This window comes from Saccopteryx bilineata, chromosome 4, assembly GCF_036850765.1.
Source record: "Saccopteryx bilineata isolate mSacBil1 chromosome 4, mSacBil1_pri_phased_curated, whole genome shotgun sequence".
Lineage (NCBI taxonomy): Eukaryota > Metazoa > Chordata > Mammalia > Chiroptera > Emballonuridae > Saccopteryx > Saccopteryx bilineata.
This window is the reverse complement of record NC_089493.1, coordinates 186,142,057-186,165,645: the sequence shown is the minus strand read 5'-3', so window position 1 is coordinate 186,165,645 and position 23,589 is coordinate 186,142,057. Positions and strand designations below refer to the sequence as shown.

General features: G+C 40.8%; 1 protein-coding gene across 1 annotated transcript; it reads left to right on the top strand.

Annotated features, from left to right (window-relative positions):
- Positions 1-12,231: 12,231 nt before the first annotated feature.
- On the top strand, positions 12,232-18,678 carry LOC136335619 (uncharacterized). The gene is given in 7 exon segments (XM_066276798.1): positions 12,232-12,967; positions 12,970-13,418; positions 13,421-13,597; positions 13,599-13,823; positions 13,826-14,864; positions 14,867-16,128; positions 16,626-18,678. Coding segments are annotated over 7 exon segments (3,939 nt in total). The 3' UTR covers positions 16,677-18,678.
- The last annotated feature ends 4,911 nt before the right edge of the window (positions 18,679-23,589 follow it).

The following is a 23,589-nucleotide window of genomic DNA, read 5'->3' as shown; positions in this document are numbered from 1 at the left end:
CACTGTCAAAAAGAGTAGGTAGCCAAAACCTATATGGAGACAAACACAAAGGTTAGACTAAAGAATACCGAAAAAAACTCGGGAGGCATGAATATTCCCGGATAGTCAAACTTGATTTTACCAAGTTACCAATCCTGATGTAGATAGATAGATAGATAGATAGATAGATAGATAGATAGATAGAGAAACTATATATACATATAGTTTGCATATATACATAGTTTGCTGCTCTTCTATGATTTTTTATTTCCAAAAAAACTAAAAATGATTCAATTAAATTATTTATCATTCCTCTGAAAGTATTGCTGGAATTTCATCCAGTAATTACTTTGGTTATTCTAGTTTATTTTTCAGGAAAAAAACATCAGCCTTAAGTCATGAACACATCGTTAACATTCTTTACTCACTGTTTATTTTACTATGTCTGGGGTGATAGGTCTTGCTTAGACAACCAATATAATTGCAAAGTTATGAAGGAAAACTCAACATGTGTAGCTTTCCTAACTTTTACAAAATTTACAGATAGGCTAATTCATTTATCCACTCATTAACATTTACTTAATACCAACTTTGTAACCTTACTGAGCTAAATTTTAGGGGCACAAGGATGTCATTGTGAAAATGTCACAGTGAGAGTCAGATGGAAGAACTGATGCTGAAAGGTGGGTCTGTAACGGAGTGTTGCCCGATGGAATTCTGGAAGCCATAGTCTCAGTTCCCAAGAACAGGAATAGCAGCACCACTTTCCTACTTCAATCAACAATGTTAAGCACTTACATTTGTGCGGTTAATGCTCTGCCCTGTGTCCTTTCACAGCTAGCAATATTTTGACAAGGGTAAAGTTATACCATATATACATACTAGAAAAACTAAGCCAGATTTGCAAGTTGATATCAATGCAATAAAATAATGTTTTGGCCAATGTAACCCACAGCTTTCCTTCTTAACATCAACAGGCTGTTCTGGTGCCCATATTCAGAAACTATCAACTACCTGGAACATCTTACTCTAGGAAATATACAGATGAGTGGGCATTCTTGTGTACTTCAACTGTCTGCTCCCACAGTGAAAACTTCAGTGTTTTACTCTTTCGGGATTCAAAGCGTCCAGCATTTTAATTCATGTATGTATGAATCCAAAGGGAAAAACATTTTTCATTTCCTAGCTGAGCAAGTTAATTTTGAGAGAAAAGTTTAATTAAGATTAAACAAACTTCGATTGTATGTTAGCTTAAAGGCATAAAGCTCTAAAAGCAAATTAGTTGCAGGATAATTGCTGTTGTGAAAAATATTTTCTTGTGCATAAGCCCTCTACTGTATACAGTAATACTTGTATATTATTGTATATTAAACTTCAAATGTCTCCATCTTTACCAGAGAATCATAGGATAACAAAACTAAGAAGGTCCTTAATTTCAAAATATCTACCAGGCCACCATTGCTATTTTTTTTTTAACATGGAAAAGTGCTTAGATTAAGAAAATGTATAGAACTCCAGCAAAAATAAATCTTGTTAAAAAATGGACAGAGGAGCTGAACAGACATTTTTGCAGAGAATGCATACAGATGGCCAACAAGTACACGAGAATATGTTCAACACCACGAACCATCAGGGAAATGCAAATCAAACGACAAAGAGGTATCACCTCACATCTGTTAGAACGGCTATTATCAAAATGCAAAGAGGTAACAAATGCTGGCGAGGATGCAGAGAAAAGGAAACATTTGTGCACTGATGGTGGGAATGTAAATTGGCGCAGCCACTATGGAAAATAGTACAGAGGTTCCTCAAAAAAATGGAAAAATATAACTACTACTATATATAACATCCAACAATTGGACTTCTGGGTATCTATCCAAAGAAAAAGATGTAAACACTAACCCAGAAAGATATATCCTTCTCCATGTTCATTGGAGCATTATTTAAAACAGCCAAGATTTGAAAACAGACTAAATGTCCATCAAGAGATGAAAAAGAAAATGAGATACCTATGTGATATTTTACACACACACACACACACACACACACACACACACACCCCGGAATATTATTCATCTGATTAAAGGAATTTAACTTTGCAATTTGCAACAGCATGAATGGACCTCAAGGGGCTTGGTGAAATAGGTCAGACAGAGAAAGACATATACCATATCTCATTTATATGTGAAATAAATATCCTTTATTATTAATCTCAAGAGATTGTAATAGGACTCTGAACTTCACCTCAGAAACTGTAAATATTTCAGATGTTTCTTCTTTTGAATCAGTAATAAGATGTTTAGCTTTTCAACTGAGTGGAACTTCATGGTTTCAGCTGAGCTAATCTGTCAGCACATTTAATTATCACATGTAAAGTAAAAATTTTGCATATTTAGAATTGACTCATTCTAATAATCTGTATCCTAATAAAGATATAAGAACAGATTTAAGAAAGGCTGGTAGATAGTCTAATCATTGGGGAAATAATTAATTATAAAACAAGTAGTTGTTAGCTTATGAACATCCATAAACACTTCATGACATCCTGTCATTCCCAAAAAATGAATTAAAATAACATCCACCTCATTCCAAGAACATAACCTATGCTTATGTAGGGCATTCTCTGTTCACTTTGACTCATCTCACACATAATCAGTAACAAAATGTCAAAAAATACTCTATATAAAAATTAGAAAGCATTCTGATAGACCACAGATTTGAGTGCATGCATATATATATATATATATATATGCGCGCATGTGCACATGGTCTGTGTGTGTGTGTGTGTGTGTGTGTCATTTGGGAACATCAGTCATTTGACAATGTAAGTCGGGTACATCGGTAGGCAAGTCATTTACCCTCTCTGTACTTCCACTTCAAAACCTTTACAATAAGAGTAAACATCTACTTTGTGCTTAAAAACAAAACGAAACAGAAAACTAACATTAAATGATTAAAATATTAGCAAAGCACTATCTGTGAGCAAGATATATATTTAAACACAGATATATGGTGTATATATACTCCATGATGGAAGATATTTGATAAACATATGTGTATGGTGTGTAGATATATACACACACGTGTATATAAACATACATCCATAAATAATATTTTTGACAGAAATCTGAACAGCATGTGCTAAAGGTAGAATGGGATGTCTTGCGGAACACAGCAAAAACCGACTGTGACATCCAATTAGTATCACTGTAAGCACCAAAGGGAGGATAAACCCATCTTCAGTAAGTCTATCAGCCCCTCCATCCTACCAGGGAGGAGGAATAGAAAGGTTAAGATGATGGACCCTGGAGTCAGCCTGCTGGGTTGAAATCCAAATCCTCCACCTATTATTTATGTGATTCTCAGATCATCTAACCTCTAATCTGAAGGTAGAGATAACCATATTATCTTATTCACTGATTTAATGAGGGGTGTTGGTTATTGACATAATTCATGTAAACAATGTGTTGTTGTTCCCCGGGGTGTACCTTACTCCAGGACTCACCATGGCTGGTTACCAATTACGAGGCTGATATCGTCAAGAAGAACAAGGACAAATGAATGCGAGGCCTGGCAAATATATCACTCTTCATTTGATAAGACCTTCCAGTCATTTTACAGGACTTTCCAGTCATTTTACTCTGAAAACAAGTCCAAGGGTTATATATATATATATATATATATATATATATATATATATATATATATATATATATCATTAGCAGTACTATTAATTGTACTGCATACATCTTTTCCCAATTTATGAAGTCTCTTCCCCAAATGAATACTATAATATCATGCTGAAAACTACAGATGTAACTCCAATTTATATTCCAGCTCATTTAAATTTATCAAAATGTATTAGAAGTTAACTTTTCATAAGTTTTCAACTTTTCTCCAGTTTCAGCACTGTCCTCTCTTTGCCAAATTGTCCAGATTTACTTTGACAGCTTAAGGTCTGGAAGGGAAAACAGAGGCGAGTGTGAGAAAGCTGAAGGCAGAAATAGAAACCCTCCCAGGTCCTCAGATGGACTTACACTCCGGTTTCTTTTCACCCTTGGGGCAAAACGCCAGTGATACCCAATGCCTGGAATTGTCTTTTGCTTTTTCCCTGCAGTTGGAGGAGGAGGGCCCTGCCTTGGCCATGAGGATTTGGGAAGTAGAAGCCACACACAGAGTGACTAATACAGTCACTGGCTGGTCAACCTAGTAGTGACCAATATAACAGATGCAGCATCATTTTCTGTACAAAGACGATGACAGCAACACCGAGACTGTGTCGAAGTCACTGGGCTTTTCTACGGCTTGTGTGAGATGAGGGTCAATGCCTGCCCTCAACACCCTGCAGGTGGTAGCTGTGTCTGAATCAATGACAGTCCCCAGAACCACCTCCTTTCCAGGCTGGGGTCAGGGAACAGTTTTTCCTACGGAGAATCAGAAAGGCCATCTGAACACTGAGAACCACCTCGCAATGTAAGCATGTGCAACAGAGTTCTACACCATCTTTAAAAGCAGAACCCCAACACAATGAGCACGAAAAGCAGGACAGTAGAGCTGTATCACTTAATTTTTCTCTAATTCGGACTTCTTAGCACAAAAGTCTTCGTCCCCACCACATACCTAACAATCATGGCCACTAGCATGATGGTTGACAAACTCAGTTGTTTATTTTTTTAAGCCTGAGTACTCTTCATTTTAACAGAAAAACACTTTGTCTTAATCTTTGTCCTCTCAGCTCACCACACATTTTCTTTCTCTTATGATGCTGCAGCGCTTCTCTAAGTAAAGCAAATTCTTTGTTTCAGAACCTTGAAAACATATTGTAGAAATTACAACGCTTGCAGGATATGCCTATGTTTTTAATCCCAAGGGTCTTTTTAATTATATTTCGGGAGCACTAAAAATTTCCCAGGCCCTTTTGTGAGCTGTTAGGAGAAAAGGGAGAAAAGTGAGTTGAATTGAAGACCACTGTACTCCACTTTAACGCCAAACAGCTCTCCTTTATTGCATATACACATTGGTTTCTTCATGCTTAAAAAATGTATTGGATACACTAAATTAGCATTTCTAAATATAGAGTTCAGTTTGATGAACTTTTTGGATTTTCTGTAAGATAGAAAGCACTAAGCACTCAACTGATTAGTGTTTACGTACCATTTCTATTAACTCAGGATATATGAAAATAAAGTTTACTATAGTACAGCCTCAACTATGTAGGGAAGTTTGGCTAAATGATTCCTACAAATAAGTTGCAGATAACTTATTTAGAACTTATCTAATATAATTTATTGTAATTATTTATCTTTTTATTTATTTATTTATTTTTTATTTTTTATTTTTTTATTTCTGAAGCTGGAAACAGGGAGAGACAGTCAGACTCCCGCATGCGCCCGACCAAGATCCACCCGGCACGCCCACCAGGGGCGACGCTCTACCCACCAGGGGGTGATGCTCTGCCCCTCCAGGGCATCACTTTGCCGTGACCAGAGCCATTCTAGCGCCTGGGGCAGAGGCCAAGGAGCCATCCCCAGCGCCCGGGCCATCTTTGCTCCAATGGAGCCTCGGCTGCAGGAGGGGAAGAGAGAGACAGAGATGAAGGAGGGGGTAGGGGGTGGAGAAGCAAATGGGCGCTTCTCCTATGTGCCCTGGCCGGGAATCGAACCAGGGTCCCCCGCACGCCAGGCCGACGCTCTACCACTGAGCCAACCGGCCAGGGCCATATTGTAATTATTTAAATGCAGGCACATTCAAATCCTTATTTAAGCCAATAAACCAATCACATTATTAATTGCTATTGTGATCTTCTGGCTATCTTTGAAAGAGAAACATCTTTGTTTTCTTTAAAGTATCCTGTAATGTAGGACCATTCCCATCAGGCCATTTGAAATAGCAAGGTTTTCCTATAACTGAACCATCCTTGGCTATAACGAGTACCTTACATTTAAATTTTAAATAAATGTATTTTTTTCTTCTTTCCCAAGTAAAAGGAGGAGAGATAGAGACAGACTCCCACATGTGCCCCAACCAGGATCCACCTGGCAAGCCCACTAGGGGGCGATGCTCTGCCCACCTGGGGCCATGCTGCAACCAAGCTATTTTTAGCACCTGAAGCTAAGGCTCCACAGAGCCATCCTCAGCGCCAGGGCATGATGTGCTCAACCAGTCGAGCCATGGCTGTGGGAGGGGAAGAGAGACAGAGATAGAGAAAGAAGGGATGGGGGCTGGAGAAGCAGATGGTCACTTCTCCTGTGTGCCCTGACCAGAAATTGAACCAGGGACATCCACATGCCAGCCTGATCTTCTACCACTAAGCCAACCAGCCAGGGCCAATAAATGTATTTTAAAGTATTCTTAGGATGATTTTACCTTTGGGAGAATAATAAGAAATCATGCTTATAGCATTAAATTTTCTCAGAAACAGGCAAGAATTAATACCAGGAGATGATCTCTTAACTCAAATTTTTATTTTCCTTTAAGAAAGTGGTTTGTTACAGAAGAATTTAAAAGACTGCTTAGTTTTTCAGGAATCAAATAGGTGACTCAAAAGATTAGATAGCTTTATTTTAGCTAGTACCACACCTTCAAATTGAGTAGCATGCCAACACTACTGAAAATTATTTTGACCAGTTGGAAAACTGCCTGAGCTTATTTGGCTCTGGAAATTAAATTCCAAGGAGGAAACAAATGTGGTCCATTCCTAGCTCAAAAATGCAACATTTTTATTTTGACAGATATCAAGCTTAAGATCAACATGTGTGAACCATGCAAAATAGCCCCAAATGTCCATCATTCTTCAGAGAATTAACATAGCTCTAAGACAGAAATCCTATCCCATATTTCCAAAGCATACTTTGGCTCCATTTGCTCAAACCTGAAGTCACTCTCAAACAGAGACCGTGTCTATATAGTTCTATTTAGGCAACCAAAGCATGTTTAAGGAACTTTATCTGCCCTATTTGCCTTAGACTGAACCAAGTAGATTTAATCAATTTTGTCTTTCAGAAAAATGAAATTAGAGAAGGTGACTTAGGTTTCACTCTCCAGTTATAATAATAAAACTATGGCATGTATTGAATGAGAGCTTAATTTTGTACCAGACACTATGGTAAATGCTTTGCACACAGGATTTTATTAAAGCCCTGCAGAAACTGTATGTATTTGGGTATTATTATCATCTTATTATAGATGAGGAAACTAGGGCCCAGTATGGTAAAATTAGCAACTTGTTGACCTAGCTGATAAATAAGCAGCTACTCATGCTATAAAAATTTTAAACTACTGTTCAAACCAGGGGTCCCCAAAAACTTTTTACATAGGGGGCCAGTTCACTGTCCCTCAGACCGCTGGAGGGACAGTGAAACTATGAACAAATCCCTATGCAGACTGCACATATCTTATTTTAAAGTAAAAAAACAAAACAGAAGTAGTACTGTACGTGAGTGCCGCCACACCGCCACATACAGTGCTCCTCTCACTGACCACCAATGAAAGAGGTGCCCCTTCCGGAAGTGCGGTGGGGCCGGATAAATGACCTCAGGGGGCTACATGCAGCCCATGGACTGTAGTTCAAACCATGAATTTGAAGAAAGCAATGGAGAAATTAAATTATTTCTTCCCTCAAAAAGCTTATATTGTATTCAGATAAATGTAACAGTGTACATGAAGAAATATGAGAAAAATTAAAAATCACTGTATGAATATTAAGCACATAATAATTGATTAGGTGCAAAACAGATTAAGAATTATTCAAAGTAGGAATGTAAGAAAATATATTAGTATGCAATGAAGTATCAAAATATAAGGTCTAGCCCTGGCCGGTTGTCTCAGTGGTAGAGCGTCGGCCTGGCATGCAGGAGTCCCGGGTTCGATTCCCGGCCAGGGCACACAGGAGAAGCGCCCATCTGCTTCTCCACCCCTCCCCCTCTCCTTCCTCTCTGTCTCTCTCTTCCCCTCCCACAGCCAAGGCTCCATTGGAGCAAAGTTGGCCCGGGCACTGAGGATGGCTCTATGGCCTCTGCCTCAGGCACTAGAATGGCTCTAGTTGCAACAGAGCAACCCCTCGGATGGGCAGAGCAGCGCTCCCTGGTGGGCATGCCAGGTGGATCCCGGCGGGCGCATGCAGGAGTCTGTCTGATTGCCTCCCCATTTCCAACTTCAGAAAAATACCAAAAAAACCCCAACCAAAATATAAGGTCTACCAGAAAGTTCTGTCCATTTCTATCACAACAAGTTTTGACACATAAGCACATGTTTATTGGGCGCATGTGTGCCTCTCTATTCTTATCACTTAATGTATACATACTGACATAGCAAATTAACTAAAACAAAGTTGATTCACGTTAGTTTTATGTGTGAAGCGATAGTGTACCTATAGCTACTGATAAAGTTCATTTACGCCACTATAATTTTTACGAATTTCAACAAGAAAGAAATGCTACAGAAGCATGTTGAAATTTATTGAAAGTGTTTGGTGAAGGAATAATACTAACTATCACTTGTTTTTGTCCTTACAAAATTTTTTAAAGGGCAAAAAATTCAAAAATGAAGACGATATCAAACAAGCACTGGTTCAATTTTTTGCATCAAAAGATAAAACATTTTTCAAAAATGGGATATACAAATTGCCCTCACGTTGGCAAGAAATCATTAATAATAATGGCAATTATATTATTTAATAAACTTTATTGACGGTAAGAAAAATTTGTATTTTGTTTTATTCAAAAAACGGACAGAACTTTCTGGTAGACCTTATAAAAATACTTCCTTATTCATATATACTTAAGTTTCATATATATTATTTTTAAGGCTATATTATATTCATAATGGCAATCTGGCTGATTTCTTTTTTTGTGACATAGCCAGAGAGAAAGACAGAGAGAGGGACAGATAGGGATAGACAGACAGGAAGAGAGAGAAATGAGAAGCATCATTTTGTCATTGCGGCACCTTAGTTGTTCACTTACTGCTTTCTCATATGTGTCTTGACCAGGGGGCTACAGCAGAGTGAGTGACCCCTTGCTCAAGCCAGCAACCTTAGGCTCAAGCCAGAGACCTTGGGCTTTAAGCCAGCAACCATGGGGCCATGTCTATGATCCCACGCTTAAGCCAGCGACCTTGCACTCAAGCCAGTAACCTCGGGGTTTCGAATCTGGGTCCTCCACATCCCAGTCCGATACTCTATCCACTGTGCCACCTCCTGGTCAGGCAATCTGCCTGACTTCTATGTGTCTTTTCCTAATCCAATTTCTGCTAATAGAAAAACTGTGAATTCATTTGGTTAATGAACCTGCCTTCTTTGAAGGAATCCAAAAGACATTATTTCCTCACTAACTTATGCTACTCAAAGAAGCTGTTCTATCTTAAGACAGAAATCAATTAAGCCTACATTGTATTGATCAGGCATTGCCCACTATAGTTTAAAACATTAAAAAAAAACACTGTCGAGTTTTTTCAACACACAGAACATAATATTATCAAACACTGACAAGAAGTCTTAGCATAATGAGAATGTTTTGCAAATGAGAAATTATAGATAATTGCTGTTTGTTCTTGTTTTCATAGAATGAAGTGTAATTATTATTAACAAGAGGCTTGTTCCAATACTTATTTCCGGTTCTCCCAGGGCACAAATGCATTGAAGCAGAGAACAATGCGTTTCCATTCAGAGGTTTTGTTCCGAGATCATCTCTTATCACCGCCAGAGGTTGTTATGAATGGCTTGTTCTGAGCTCGGGTCCCGGCACTCCGTCTCCAAACAAGTGCCGAGCTGGATGTCACATCCTTCTCCTCCAGTTTAAATACTGACTTCGGTATTTAAAAGAAAATCATTTAACCATGCACAGTACGGCATAGTATCATAGGGCTGTTATTTTACTAAAGGCGATAAACAGGGTTCAAAGCAAATAGATCTAAATGCTTTTGGGATTCTAGGTAACAAATTACTGAGGATAAATATTGATTTGTAATAGATGAGATGGTACCCTTGGCAGTGATCTTGAGTAAGGAAATGCTTTGTCATTCTAGGTGTCAAATATTTTGAATATTACCGCTAGACATAGGAATAACACCAAGAGTTACTGAACCCTTATTATATATATAGGCACTATGTTAAGCACATTTAAACCTATCAGGTAAAGAGCATCATAAACCACCTCTTTTAAAGATGAGAAAACAGATACACAAAACATTTAAGGAAGTTTTCCAAAGTCACTCTGCTAGGAAGTAGTTGTGTGAGATGTTCAGTCTGGCAGACTGACTCTATAGCCTAAACCTTAACACACGCCTATAAATTTATCCCAGAGTTACACAGTATATTGAAATCTTTTACCTTTGATTGCCTCTAAGTTTTTTATAAAAATTCAAAACCAGGGGTTTAATTGAGCTTGAAAGAGGGAAATATCTTCCAGGATGCACAGATAATCTAAAATGTACTTAGAAGTAATGATAGATAGAAGTCTAGACAGGCAGAAGGAACGCTTATTTCTCCAGCAGCAAGCAAGAGAGGAGCCACAGTGGATACAGGGAATTATGTTAGGAAGTGTTAGCAGAGCCTTGGCTAAAAAGGAAGGCACAGTTAGATCCTAGACTCAGGTAGTGCTAGATATTAGTAATGGGACCATTTATACAAGGCCAGGATTCCAGCCACCCAACAGGCAACCTCACCTATGTCAGCCTGAGAGAACTGTTATCAGGATAGCAATCTTCTCCCTTCTTCCAGAAGCAAAGAAGTATGAGTCAGGCCACCTTAGCAGAAACGGGGAAAGGCTCAAGTACTCAACATTTTGGACAAGAAACTTAAATGTTTGTCTTCAGAGAATGAGCCATTCCATTCTGTCCTGTTATTAGAGTTTAAGAAACTATACAACATGACCTAATGACTTTTTAAAAAGAGTTATTTGTACTTACAAGGAAAAATTGTATTTATGTAAAATGCTTACATGGTTAGTTTTATTTCATTCTCTGAGCAGGAAAATTATATGATAAAGAAGCGCATATTATTAGCCATATTCACCATTATGAAGCCAAGCCTTTCTGGTGTTTGGTGCATACACATGCATGTGTACACACACACACACACACACACACACACACACACACACTGTAAGAGTGGAAAAATTCTGCTTGACCTTTGTCTAAAGTTAGAGGAAGCAAGGATTGACCGTACCCTACCATAAACCACTGGGAAACTTGCTTAGAGCTAATTCACAGGAAGCAGCTGGACCATAACGGAAACTGCTTACAGGTATTTGTTCCGGATCAAGATAGGATAAGGGTTAACGGCTAACTGCTAACTCAGCTTCTGTAAACGGTTGCTTGCTTGCTTACCAAAGTATAAAAAGCCCTTGCAAAAGACTGAGAGTGCTCTTGGCTACCTCTTTGCCTTGGGCCCGCTCGCGAGTGTAATAAACCTTTTTCTTCTATTTCACCCACACACTTGGGTCTAGAGTCTTTGTGGTGTGCCCTCAGCCAACGTTTGGAGGTTCCACCGAGATTCCGCTTCCTCGCAGACCACGAGACGCACGCCTGACGCTTGGTGAGTGAAACTGGCGGTGGCTGTCAGGCAGGGACGTGAGTCCCTCCTGGCTGCGACCGACAGACAGACGTGTCAGGGGGTTGCAGGCCACGACTCCGGGGGACACCCTGGAGTGTGAGGACGACCAAAGACGCTTGGAAGTCCATCTGCTGTCTCAGACAGAATCTGTAGATTTGTTGCCAGTTTCCAACCGAGCTCGTTGGTCCGGACCATTAGGTTTATTTTTAGTTTCATTTTGCCGATCACGGCGTAGCCGGTTTTGTCTGTCTGTTTTTGTTAGTGTTTTCTTTGTGACCTTTTTTCTGTCTTTCTTGCTCCTTGAAATTAAAATGGGACAAGGTTCTTCCACCCCATTGTCCCTGACATTATCTCATTGGTCTGAGGTGGATGCCCGAGCCCATAATCTGTCTCTTCCTGTTAAGAAGCGCAAGTGGCAGACTTTCTGTACCTCCGAGTGGCCCACCTTCGGAGTAGGTTGGCCGACCACTGGAACCTTCCACAAGGACACCATAAAGGCGGTTAAAGCAGTTGTCTTCAGTCCAGGACCCCATGGCCATCCAGATCAACAGCCTTATATTTGGGTTTGGGAGGACCTGGCCGACGACCCTCCTCCTTGGGTCTGACCTTTCCTTCCTCCCCCTACACCCTCCCTTCCAACAACCCTCTCCACCACTCTGGGCCCTCCCAGACCTGCTCTAACTCATCCAGACATCTGCTCTATGCTTCCACTCAAACCTCCAGAGCCAACGGTGCCTGCTTCATCCCTGTATCCTCCCCTTCCCTCCTCTGTTCTCCCTGAATCTCAAACTGACCTTATTCTTTTTGATTCGGGACTCTTGCCTCCCTATCCCAGGGATGTCCCTGCCAGCACTGCTGGTCCTCAGCTTGGGGCCCCACATCAGGACGAATGGGGACCATCAGTGGAGGGTCCAGCCCAAGGTACCTGAAGCCAGAGAGCACAAAACCCAGATGATGTGGCCGTCACCCTGCCCCTTTGACCTTTCGGACCCCCTGTCCCTGACGGCCAAGGGGGGAACATGCCGGCGCTTCAGTATTGGCCCTTCTCCTCAGATCTATACAATTGGAAAAACAATAATCCGCCTTTTTCAGAGGACCCTGTCAAACTTACTGACCTTCTCGAGTCTCTTATGTTTTCCCATCAGCCCACTTGGGATGACTGCCAGCAGCTCTTAGGTATCCTCTTCACCTCAGAAGAAAGAGACCGAATTCTCCTCGAGGCCAGGAAATTGGTTCCTGGACCTGATGGTCGTCCTACTCAACTCCCCAACCTTATAGATGAGGCTTTTCCCCTGAGGCGGCCTAACTGGGACCCCAATACACCTGAAGGTAGGCAGCGACTCTTACTCTATCGCCAGACTCTGATGATGGGTCTCCGAGCGGCGGCGAGATGCCCCACTAATTTGGCTAAGGTAAGAGAAGTAATTCAAGGGCCAGAGGACCATCCAGATTCCTAGAGAGACTAATAGAAGCCTATAGGAGGTACACCCCTTTCGACCCTGAGTCTGAAGAATAGAGAGGGGCATTGGCTATGGCTTTTATAGGACAGTCAGCTACTGATATTCGGAGGAAACTCCAGAGGATGGATGGGTTACAGGACATGGCTCTGAGAAATTTAGTCAAAGAAGCTGATAAAGTATACTATAAAAGAGAGACAGCAGAGGAAAAAGAGCAAAGATTAGAAAAAGAACGTGAGGAGCAGGAGAATAAGCGAGATAAATGGAGAAATAAAGAGTTAACGAAGATTTTGGCTACCATAGTAGGGAAACCAGATAGAAGAGGAAAGCATAGTACCTCGGGCCCAAACCAAAAACCAAAATTAGGACCTAACCAGTGTGCCTATTGTAAAGAAGAAGGACACTGGGTCAGGGATTGTCCTAAGAAGAAGAAAAAAAAAAGACTGAGGAAATCCTTGCCCTAGGAGATTAGGGGCGTCGGGGTTCAGACCCCCTCCCCGAACTCAGGGTAACATTCAATGTGGAGGGGACACCAATAGACTTTGAGGTAGACACAGGAGCGGTTTACTCCGCCTTGCAGAGCCCGCTGGGTCCCCTCTCAAACAAAAACATCTTTGGTCCAGGGGGCAAATGGATGCCAGCATAGGTCATGGACAACTAAAAGGACAATGGACCTGGGGAGGGGAAAAGTACAGCACTCCTTTCTGGTCATACCAGAATGCCCTGCCCCGCTGCTGGGGAGGGATTTGCTTACCAAGTTAGGGGCAAGTATTGACTTCAAGCCCCAGGGACCAGAAGTAAGATTCAGTAACCCACTTGTCAGTCAGCCTATTGTGACCTGCTGACCTTGTCTGCTGAAGATGAGTATAAACTGTATGAGACCCCGGACCCCAGACCCCATTCAACAGAAGACAGGTGGCTTCAGAGCTTCCCAGAGGCCTGGGCAGAAACGGCAGGGCCAGGATTGGCAGTACAAAGGCCTCCGGTGGTAGTATACCTAAAGCCCTCCGCCACCCCCGTAAGGGTCAAACAATACTACATGAGTAAAGAGGCCCGAGAAGGCATTAGGCCTCACATCCAGAGGCTGCTAGGACAGGGGGTCCTGCGGCCTTGTCAATCAGAATGGAACACCCCCCTGCTACCAGTAAAGAAACCAGGGACAGGGGACTATAGACCAGTCCAGGATTTAAGAGAGGTTAACAGTCGAGTAATGGACATACATCCAATGGTCCCAAACCCTTACAGCCTCCTCAGTACCCTCAGTCCTGACAGGAAATGGTATACAGTACTGGACCTGAAAGATGCCTTCTTCTGCTTGCGCCTGCATCAGGACAGCCAACCCCTGTCTGCTTTTGAATGGACTGACCCTGAGAACGGACTCAGCGGACAGCTCACCTGGACGCGGCTACCCCAGAGCTTCAAGAACTCTCCCACCATCTTTGACGAAGCGCTGCACCAGGACTTGAGTGCCTACCGAGCCTCCACCCCTGAGGTAACTCTGTTGCAGTATGTTGATGAACTGTTACTTGCAGCCACCACCATAGAGCAGTGCGAACAGGGAACTGAGAAACTGCTTGTCGAACTGGCCAAACTGGAGTACCGGGCATCCGCCAAAAAGGCCCAGATCTGCCAACCCGAAGTCACCTTCCTGGGCTACTCTCTCCGAGACGGTAAGAGATGGCTAACTGAGGCCAGGAAAAAGACTGTTACTCAAATCCCGCCTCTGAAAAATCGGAAGGGCCTCAGGGAGTTCTTAGGCACAGCAGGTTTTTGCAGACTATGGATACCCGGCTTTGCCGCACTAGCCGCCCCTCTGTACCCCTTGTTGAAGGATAGAACTGAGTATACCTGGGGAGATGAACAGCAAAAGGCCTTTGACCAATCAAGAGGGCACTGTTGTCAGCCCCAGCCTTAGCACTCCCCAACATAGAGAAGCCATTCACTCTCTATGTAGACGAGAAGGAAGGGATAGCTAAAGGAGTATTGACTCAGTCTCTGGGACCCTGGAAACGGCCGGTAGCTTATCTCTCTAAGAGGTTGGACGCAGTCGCAAAAGGGTGGCCGGGATGCCTACGGGTGATCGCTGCTGTGGCCCTCCTGGTCAAAGATGCCGACAAACTGACTCTGGGCCAAAAATTGACTGTTGTCACCCCCCATGCCCTGGAAAGCATAATCAGACAACCTCCAGACCACTGGGTAACCAATGCCCGCATAACTCATTACCAAAGCCTCCTGTTAGATAAAGACAGGATCACCTTTGGCTCTCCAACTGTTTTGAACCCAGCCACCCTGCTACCCAGGAAAGAGGGGGAAACTGTCCACCATCAGTGCAGGGATATCCTAGCCGAGGAGGCTGGGATCCAGAAAGACTTACAGGACACACCATTGCCACAATCTGACCTACTTTGGTACACTGATGGAGGCAGTTTTCTGTATGAAGGAGAACGCAGAGCTGGGGCTGCAGTGGTAGACAAGGAAAAAGTAATCTGGTCAGAGAGACTTGCCCCAGGAACCTCAGCCCAAAAGGCAGAACTAATAGCTCTAACAAAGGCCTTAGAACTGGCTAGTGGTAATCAGGCCACCGTCTACACGGACAGCAGGTATGCATTTGCCAATGCACATGTGCATGGGGCAATTTATAAAGAAAGGGGCCTGCTCACATCAGCAGGTAAAAACATTAAGCACAAACAAGAAATCCTAGCCCTCTTAGATGCTGTCATGCTCCCATGGGAGATGGCCATTGTCCATTGCCCTGGGCACCAGAAAGGGCAAGACCCAGTAGCCAAAGGCAACAGGAAGGCAGATGAGGAGGCTCGAGCGGTAGCCATGAGGACTGCCTCCAACATCCTCACTATAGAAGCAGAGCCATCCCCCACCCTGACCCACTTAAAGGAACCTGAGGATGCTCGAATGTTCCTCCAGATGGCCCACCATCTCACCCACCTTGGGACTGACAAACTGGTACAACTGCTTCAGGATGATAAAACATTGACCACCCCCGAGAAGAGGCAAATGGCAAAGGAAGTAGTCAAAGCTTGTAAGGTCTGCCAGATGGCAAATGCCTACCCAGCCAAAGGAACCAGAGGAACCCGTCTCCAAGGCACCAGACCAGGCCAATATTGGGAAGTAGACTTCACTGAGGTAAAACCTGCCAAGTATGGACTAAGGTATCGCTTAGTTTTTGTAGACACCTTTTCAGGATGGGTAGAAGCCTTCCCTACCAAACATGAGATGGCGGCAGTGGTAATTAAGAAAATTGTGGAAGAAATCTTTCCTAGATTTGGCCTTCCAAAGGTAATAGGGTCTGATAACAGACTGGCATTTGTGGCCCAGGTAAGCCAGGGGGTAGCCAAAATATTGGGAATTAATTGGAAACTACATTGTGCTTATAGACCCCAAAGTTCAGGACAGGTAGAGAGAATGAATAGAACAATTAAAGAGACCTTAACTAAATTAGTCATAGAGACTGGCCATAGAGATTGGGTAATGCTCCTACCATACGCTCTTTTCCGTGCTCGGAATACCTCTTCTGCTAAAACTAACCTAACTCCCTTTGAAATACTTTTTGGAACCCCTCCGCCTATTTGGGATTTATCCCCCTCTGACATAAATATCCCGAATACCCCCTTGTCTGTTAGGTTACAGGCCCTGGCCAGAGTGCAACATTGCCTATGGAAGCAGTTGTCTGACCTTTACCATCTGGCAGGAGATGGGACCCCACATCGCTACCAGGTTGGGGACTTCGTCTATGTCCGGAGACACCAACACCGAACACTCAAACCCCGCTGGAAGGGACCCTACCAGGTCCTCCTCATCACACTCACTGCTGTAAACGTTGATGGCATCACCGCTTGGACCCATACTTCACACCTCAAGCCTGCTCCTGCTCCTGATGACCAGTGGACAGTGGAGAAAACAGATAGCCCCCTCAAGCTGCGTGTCCGCCGCCGTAACAAATCCCCACCAACCGGTCCAACAGACATGGCAGGTGATATCGGGGACCAGTAATATAGTATGGGAAATAACTTCCAATGACCACCCCCCCTGGACTTGGTGGCCGCCCCTGTACCCAGACCTTTGCCAACTCGTAGCCGGACTAGGCAATTGGGATATACCCACGGTTGACCCAAGGGTAGGCCCACCTCCTTGTATATCTGGAAAATGTGCCTGCCCTGTCAGTTGGAACGGCTATAGTTACGGTTGCGGCCACCCTGCTTTGCGAGCAGAGTTGCGTAATTCTGATTTCTATGTGTGCCCAAGAGATGGTCGCAAAAGAGATACAGCCTGGAAATGTGGGGGAATAGAGTCCTTTTACTGCAAGGCCTGGGGGTGTGAAACTACCGGAACAACTTACTGGAGGCCCACCTCCTCCTGGGATTGGATTAGGGTAATGCGAGTAGCCCGGGAAGGGGCAGGAATTCGGGACTCCCACTGCTCCGGGAATGAAGCCTTTGGCTTCTCTGCACAGAGGCCAGGGATCTGGACTGGTAGTGGGCCATGTACAAATTTCACCTGTAACCCATTAAATATTACCTTTACCCACCATGGAAGAAGGCAAGATAATACATGGCTAATAGGCAGGCAGTGGGGCTTAAGAATGTATGTATCAGGACATGACACTGGATTAACGTTTAAGATTAGGCTCCAAATAGGTGTCACCGGAGGCAGCCCATTAGGACCAACAGGGATGGTTTGAAGGGTGGTATACCAAGTCACCCTGGTTGACTACCCTCATCTCCACTTTGGCAGGACCCCTTATAGTACTACTGTTAGTTGTCACTATTGGACCTTGTGTCTTAAATAGACTAACCACCTTCCTGCAGGGGCAAATAGGGACCGTCAAACTCATGATTGTAAGACAACATTATGAAAGGTTAAACCAGGACTCAGATCTCTAGGATTAGAGATATGCAAGAGAAAGAGGAGGAAATGTAAGAGTGGAAAAATTCTGCTTGACCTTTGTCTAAAGTTAGAGAAAGCAAGGATTGACCGTACCCTACCATAAACCACTGGGAAACTTGCTTAGAGCTAATTCACAGGAAGCAGCTGGACCATAACGGAAACTGCTTACAGGTATTAGTTCCTGATCAAGATAGGATAAGGGTTAACGGCTAACTGCTAACTCAGCTTCTGTAAACGGTTGCTTGCTTGCTTACCAAAGTATAAAAAGCCCTTGCAAAAGACTGAGAGTGCTCTTGGCTACCTCTTTGCCTTGGGCCCGCTCGCGAGTGTAATAAACCTTTTTCTTCTATTTCACCCACACACTTGGGTCTAGAGTCTTTGTGGTGTGCCCTCAGCCAACAACAACACACACACACACAAATACACAGGCATGCCACAAGTGCCTAGTAAATATTTGAATGAATGAGTGAAAAAAATGAGTGTAGAAATTCATTTATTAATTTGCAAAAATAGGGGGAGGGGCATAAAGAAAACAAGATAGAAGGTGACAGAGGACAATCTGACTTTGGGTGATGGGTATGCAACATAATTGAACGACAAGATACCCTGGACTTGTTATCTTTGAATATATGTATCCTGATTTATTGATGTCACCCCATTAAAAAAATAAAATTATTTAAAAAAAAATTTGCAAAAACACAGTTACTTTAAAATTATCAAGCTAACTTGAGTATATACATATATATACATAAACACACATGTATAGATATATTTTTGAGAAAGAAAGGTAATTTGTACTAACAACTGTTTTAGAATTTGTAATAATATCAGGCTAAAATTAGAGGTATTACCCTAATGCACAAAATCATCATACTGTTTTATAAATTTGTTCAAATTCGAATGCACCTATAAAACTACTAATTTCTTTCACTTGTAGAGTCAGAATGAGAAATCCCTTCATTAGTGAGATCTTGTGTCTGCCTATAGGCTTTTTAATAAGCGGGGTTACTACTCTGTCTTAACTAGCTCTAAAGTTTGCAGTGCTTGTGTGGTTGAGTAAGTTTATACCCAAGTATGTGTTCTGTGTGCTCGTTTCTTATTGTAATCACATCAATTAATTATGCATTATGTTTGTGAATCCTATTGACTTATTTATACACATTATCCAAGTATAATTATATTACAAAAATATATGCACAGCTAGAGCGAAAGGAAAGCTGGGGAAAGATCTTTTCTAAATAGATACTCATGGATCAAATTAGTAATGCAGAGAAAACTTCAATGGAGATGTGGTGGCGAGCTGGGATCCGCCAAACATTTCAAACAGGGCTCCTTGACAAGTTTTCTTAACACTGCAAAATGTTGCTTGTAAAAATGCTCACCAGATCTACAAATAAATAGAAGAAAATGTTCTTGCTCAAAACATCTGACTAGAACCTTCCTTTCCTCTATTTCAGGCTATCAAATTATTTCAAAATCAATAGTCAACAACTGCATTTGTATCAACACAAAACCCTTCCAATTACACAACACACACGATTAGCAGACATTTGGTCCTATTCAAAACATCTAAGGAGACATTTGGTCCATGCCAAAAGATTCTTAAAATTTGGTCCAGCCAAAAATGTCTATGGGGACATCTGGTCCACACAAAAAGATATTTGATTTTTGGTCCTGTCTATAATGTCTATGCTTAGAAGACATCTGTAAGTTCAAATATACCATAATATTTATTTCTACTTTGGGTTTAGAGGATTAATACATAAAAAGTACTATGTTTTGTTGGTCCAATACTTGTGCTGTGGCTACATTGCCAATATTACTGGCATGAACCCTTATTCACTCAGCAGCCTAGCTGGTAATGAGTGATACATGGGGTTAGGTAGATGGATCAGTGTTCAAATCTTGCTGTAAAATGGGGTTTATATTAACAATAGACAAAAGGTATTTATGGATGTTTTGGACAGGACAAATGTTCTGCAAGGTACATACACACATGCACTCACATAGCTAAGGAAATGATTTGTCCTAGGGAATATGGCAAAGGACAGCAACCATTCTAATGTGGTCTTTATCAATCATGTATTTTAGCCACAGAAGAAAAAAACTCTGTTTGGCTACACCACCACTATTTTTCTACATCAGTAGGCAATTACTGAGACCCACCATGAACTAAAAGTTCACTTAAAGTGCTTCACAGGTAATAATTTCATTGACTATTCCCTACATATAGAAAGAAGATGGTATTAGAATTTACAGATGAAGAAAAGAAAGCATGGAGAGGTTGCTGACGCTGTTCACCTATAAAATGCCCATCCAGGTGGCATGATGCCGCAGTCTGTCCTCATCACCTTATGTAAGAAAGATCAATGAGACAGGGCACAAGTTCGTTATGCTGTTTTAGTTTCCTTTTTTAAAAATAATTAAACCCCCAGCAGGCTCTACTATGAATTATAGACAAAAGGAGGGCCATAGAGAGAGGCCAGGTTAAACTATTAAAGGGAACTCTACAGAAGTCACCCAGATGGCTACATTTATTTAGACTCATTAATTAGTACTTTCAAAACTATCCTATTTAATGTAAACATAGGCTCATATGAGCAGTACAGAGCTTTAAAATTTCAAATAAATACATGGACATTTTAATTCTGGTGCAAATTTCAAAGCTCTTTTGAATTCTTTCAAACAAAACCCACAAAGCCTCTTTGAAAGTGATGTCACAAAGATGATTAGTTTCCAGTTTGAGAGAACCAGCCTAGCATGAACCTAAAGAGGACTTAACAGCTGAATTATCTCATGATAAACCCATTAAAGATTCATAATTCCTTGAGTTTTAATTGGGTGTGATTGATCCCCATTAGAGTATTTGCGGGTAGTAAAGTAGCCTAAGTGGGCCTTCTTCCTTTGGATTAAAAATTGCCCGTGTTTACTGAACTGGATTACTCAGGAAAACATAACACATTGTTTTGTGAAAACCATCTCAGCAATTATGAAGTTCAGACTTTGAGAAAAAAAACTTTATTTGCAAGACATGTTTTCTGCAGAAAAATTGGGCTGTTCAGATTATTTTCTTAAATGTCCCTTACCTATTACTTTGCTTAAAATAATGTATAGTGTCATATTTCTTCTGACTACTTCTTGTGTGCCCATATACTGTAAAGGATTATAGAATGAAGTTGTATGTACCCATCACCTAATCTAGCTTCAACTCTCATGGTCAATTTTGGCTCACTTATATTAATTTCTCTCATTACAGATGATTTTGAAGAAAGACAAAAATATATAATATTTTTCTGTAAATATATCACCATATATACATAAAGATAGGAGCTCATCAAAAATATAAAATAATATGCCAATAGTATTATACAATAGTATAATATGTAGTAATAGAATTATTACTACAATAATTCAGTAATTCCTTAATGTCATCAAAATATCTGCTCAATATTAATTTCCCTCCAATTTTCTTATAAAGATATTTTAATCCTATAAATAGTTGTTTAAATTAGATATTAAATAAGGACCAGTTACAGAATAGTTTCCTAATTATCTCCTGATATACTGCTCAAAAAATTTAGGGGATATTTCAAAATGAATATGAAAGTCTGTTCACCCCCACCAATATGTCACTTGCTACTCAATCATAATTGAGTTTGCATCTCATTTGCATAATCAAACTTTGACTTTTTGCTTGCTTTTCTGATGTACTTTTTTAATAAAAAAATCAAATGTTCTTTTTTTTTTTTATTGCTTCATATTCATTTGGAAATATTCCCTAATTTTTGTGAGCTGTTTATATAAACTACCACTCTCTCCTTTCTTTATAAATTTTTGTGAAAGAAAACAAAATGTTTGTCTCATACAGTTTTCCCAAATTTGGATACTGCCATTACATCCTCTTACCGAGTCATCAGATAATGCTGTCCGGTGTATTTTCCTAACCCTAAATTGGTAAATAATTGACATTTAGAGATTTGATTTTGGTGGCGGTTAGAGGCAACATCACAGGTAGTGATGTTTCTTCCATAAGTTATACCTGTGTTTTTACAATCAGGAAGTATATGTCTTTCTGAAATGTTAGCAATCATTATCATTGACTAGATTTATGATATTTTAGTTTGCAAAATAGTAATATTCTAACTTGACAACTTTAATTAATTAGCTGACATACCTCAGTAAAGAGAAACGCTCTTCCCTTTTCAACTATTGGGTTACTTTGAGACACAGTTCACGTACTAAATGCAGCAAAAACACTCTTCTTCTCTTGGTTGCCAGTTTTCAAAAGAATAAGCTTGTTCACTAGCATCTTACAAAAAGGAAGAATGTTTTTTGTTGCTGTTGTTTATTTGTATGTTTTTGTATTTAGTTCCACTATGAGACTTGTGGATGCAAACATATTCCGGTTATATTACTGATGCTGCAATTATTGAATGTTTGACACATGGAGCCTTGAATTCAGGTTGACTATTTGGCCCTTTTGAAGAAATCCTAACAGTCTATCAAAGTTTCCTTGCTTTCTGATGTACTCTGGGCTCAAGCTGATGTTTTCTACCCTGTAGTTAAATTCGCCACTTCTTCAAGGAGCCCTAATTCATTTTAGCAGAGAAAGGCATATAAATTCCAGCCTGCTGCCACTTTCAAAGCTTGTTAGAGGAAAACAAAAGAATGTTTCCTCCAGACATATCCAAATAAATATAGTTTCAGATGATTCAAATTTTTGTCATTGCTCTTTGAATTTGTGGCAGTATTAACTGTTTCTTCTTTTGTTGAATGTGGTAATGTACATATTATTTTTTATGCTGCATAAATAAATGATTTGTTAAGTTTGTTTATAAAGAACAAAGCAATAACTTCTTCAGACTCAAAATTACATCGAAGTAAAATTAACAATTATCTTTTCTATTTTTTGTAGCTTCAGAATGTAGGGGCAATAGATCTTATTTCATTTCATTCAGCAGGGCTCAGCAAGCCTGTGCTGACACTAAAAATTTAACAGATATGTGGGGAATTATATTCCTGAACTATGGAAATTAGGAACTGGATTCTCTCCTGATTTTAAACATTCTGCTTTTCCATCTCTTTCATATAGTGCTTTGAAATAACACTAGACTTAAGTTTTGTTGTTGTTTTTTTAAAGGTGATAACAGTAAGCATCAGAGGCTGAGAAAAGTTAACATGGATTAAGTTTTTCTGTAGCAAATATACTTCTGAAATGTTTCTTATCTTTTTTCTTATTCATTTTTCCCCCTATTTTCTATTTGTTTTTGCTTCTTTAGCTTCCCTTCTATACGATAGCTATAGCTTTAAAATAATTCTTATGAGCCTATATTATTTTTTCAGAAATTCAGGAAATTATTATTTCTTGATACAGACCAATCCCTTTTTACTAAAAATAAACATTAAATCTAGACTTTCTCTTTTTTAAATCACTGTTTGAGGATAACAGAGAGTAGCCAAAGCTGCCAACTGAAGGGTTGAGATCTTAGAAAAACATGAGCTTGGCTTTCTCCTTTACCTTCGTATGTACTGATGGAGGCAAGAGGTGGTGGTATGAAGGGACTAGATACCAGACAGAATGCGGGGGCTTAGAGTTCACGGTCATTTTACAAGTCTAGAAGAACCAAAACAGTGGTATTTTTTATTGCTTTTACCTCAAGTAATTTGCTCATTCTTAAGATTTATGAGACAGGTAATAAC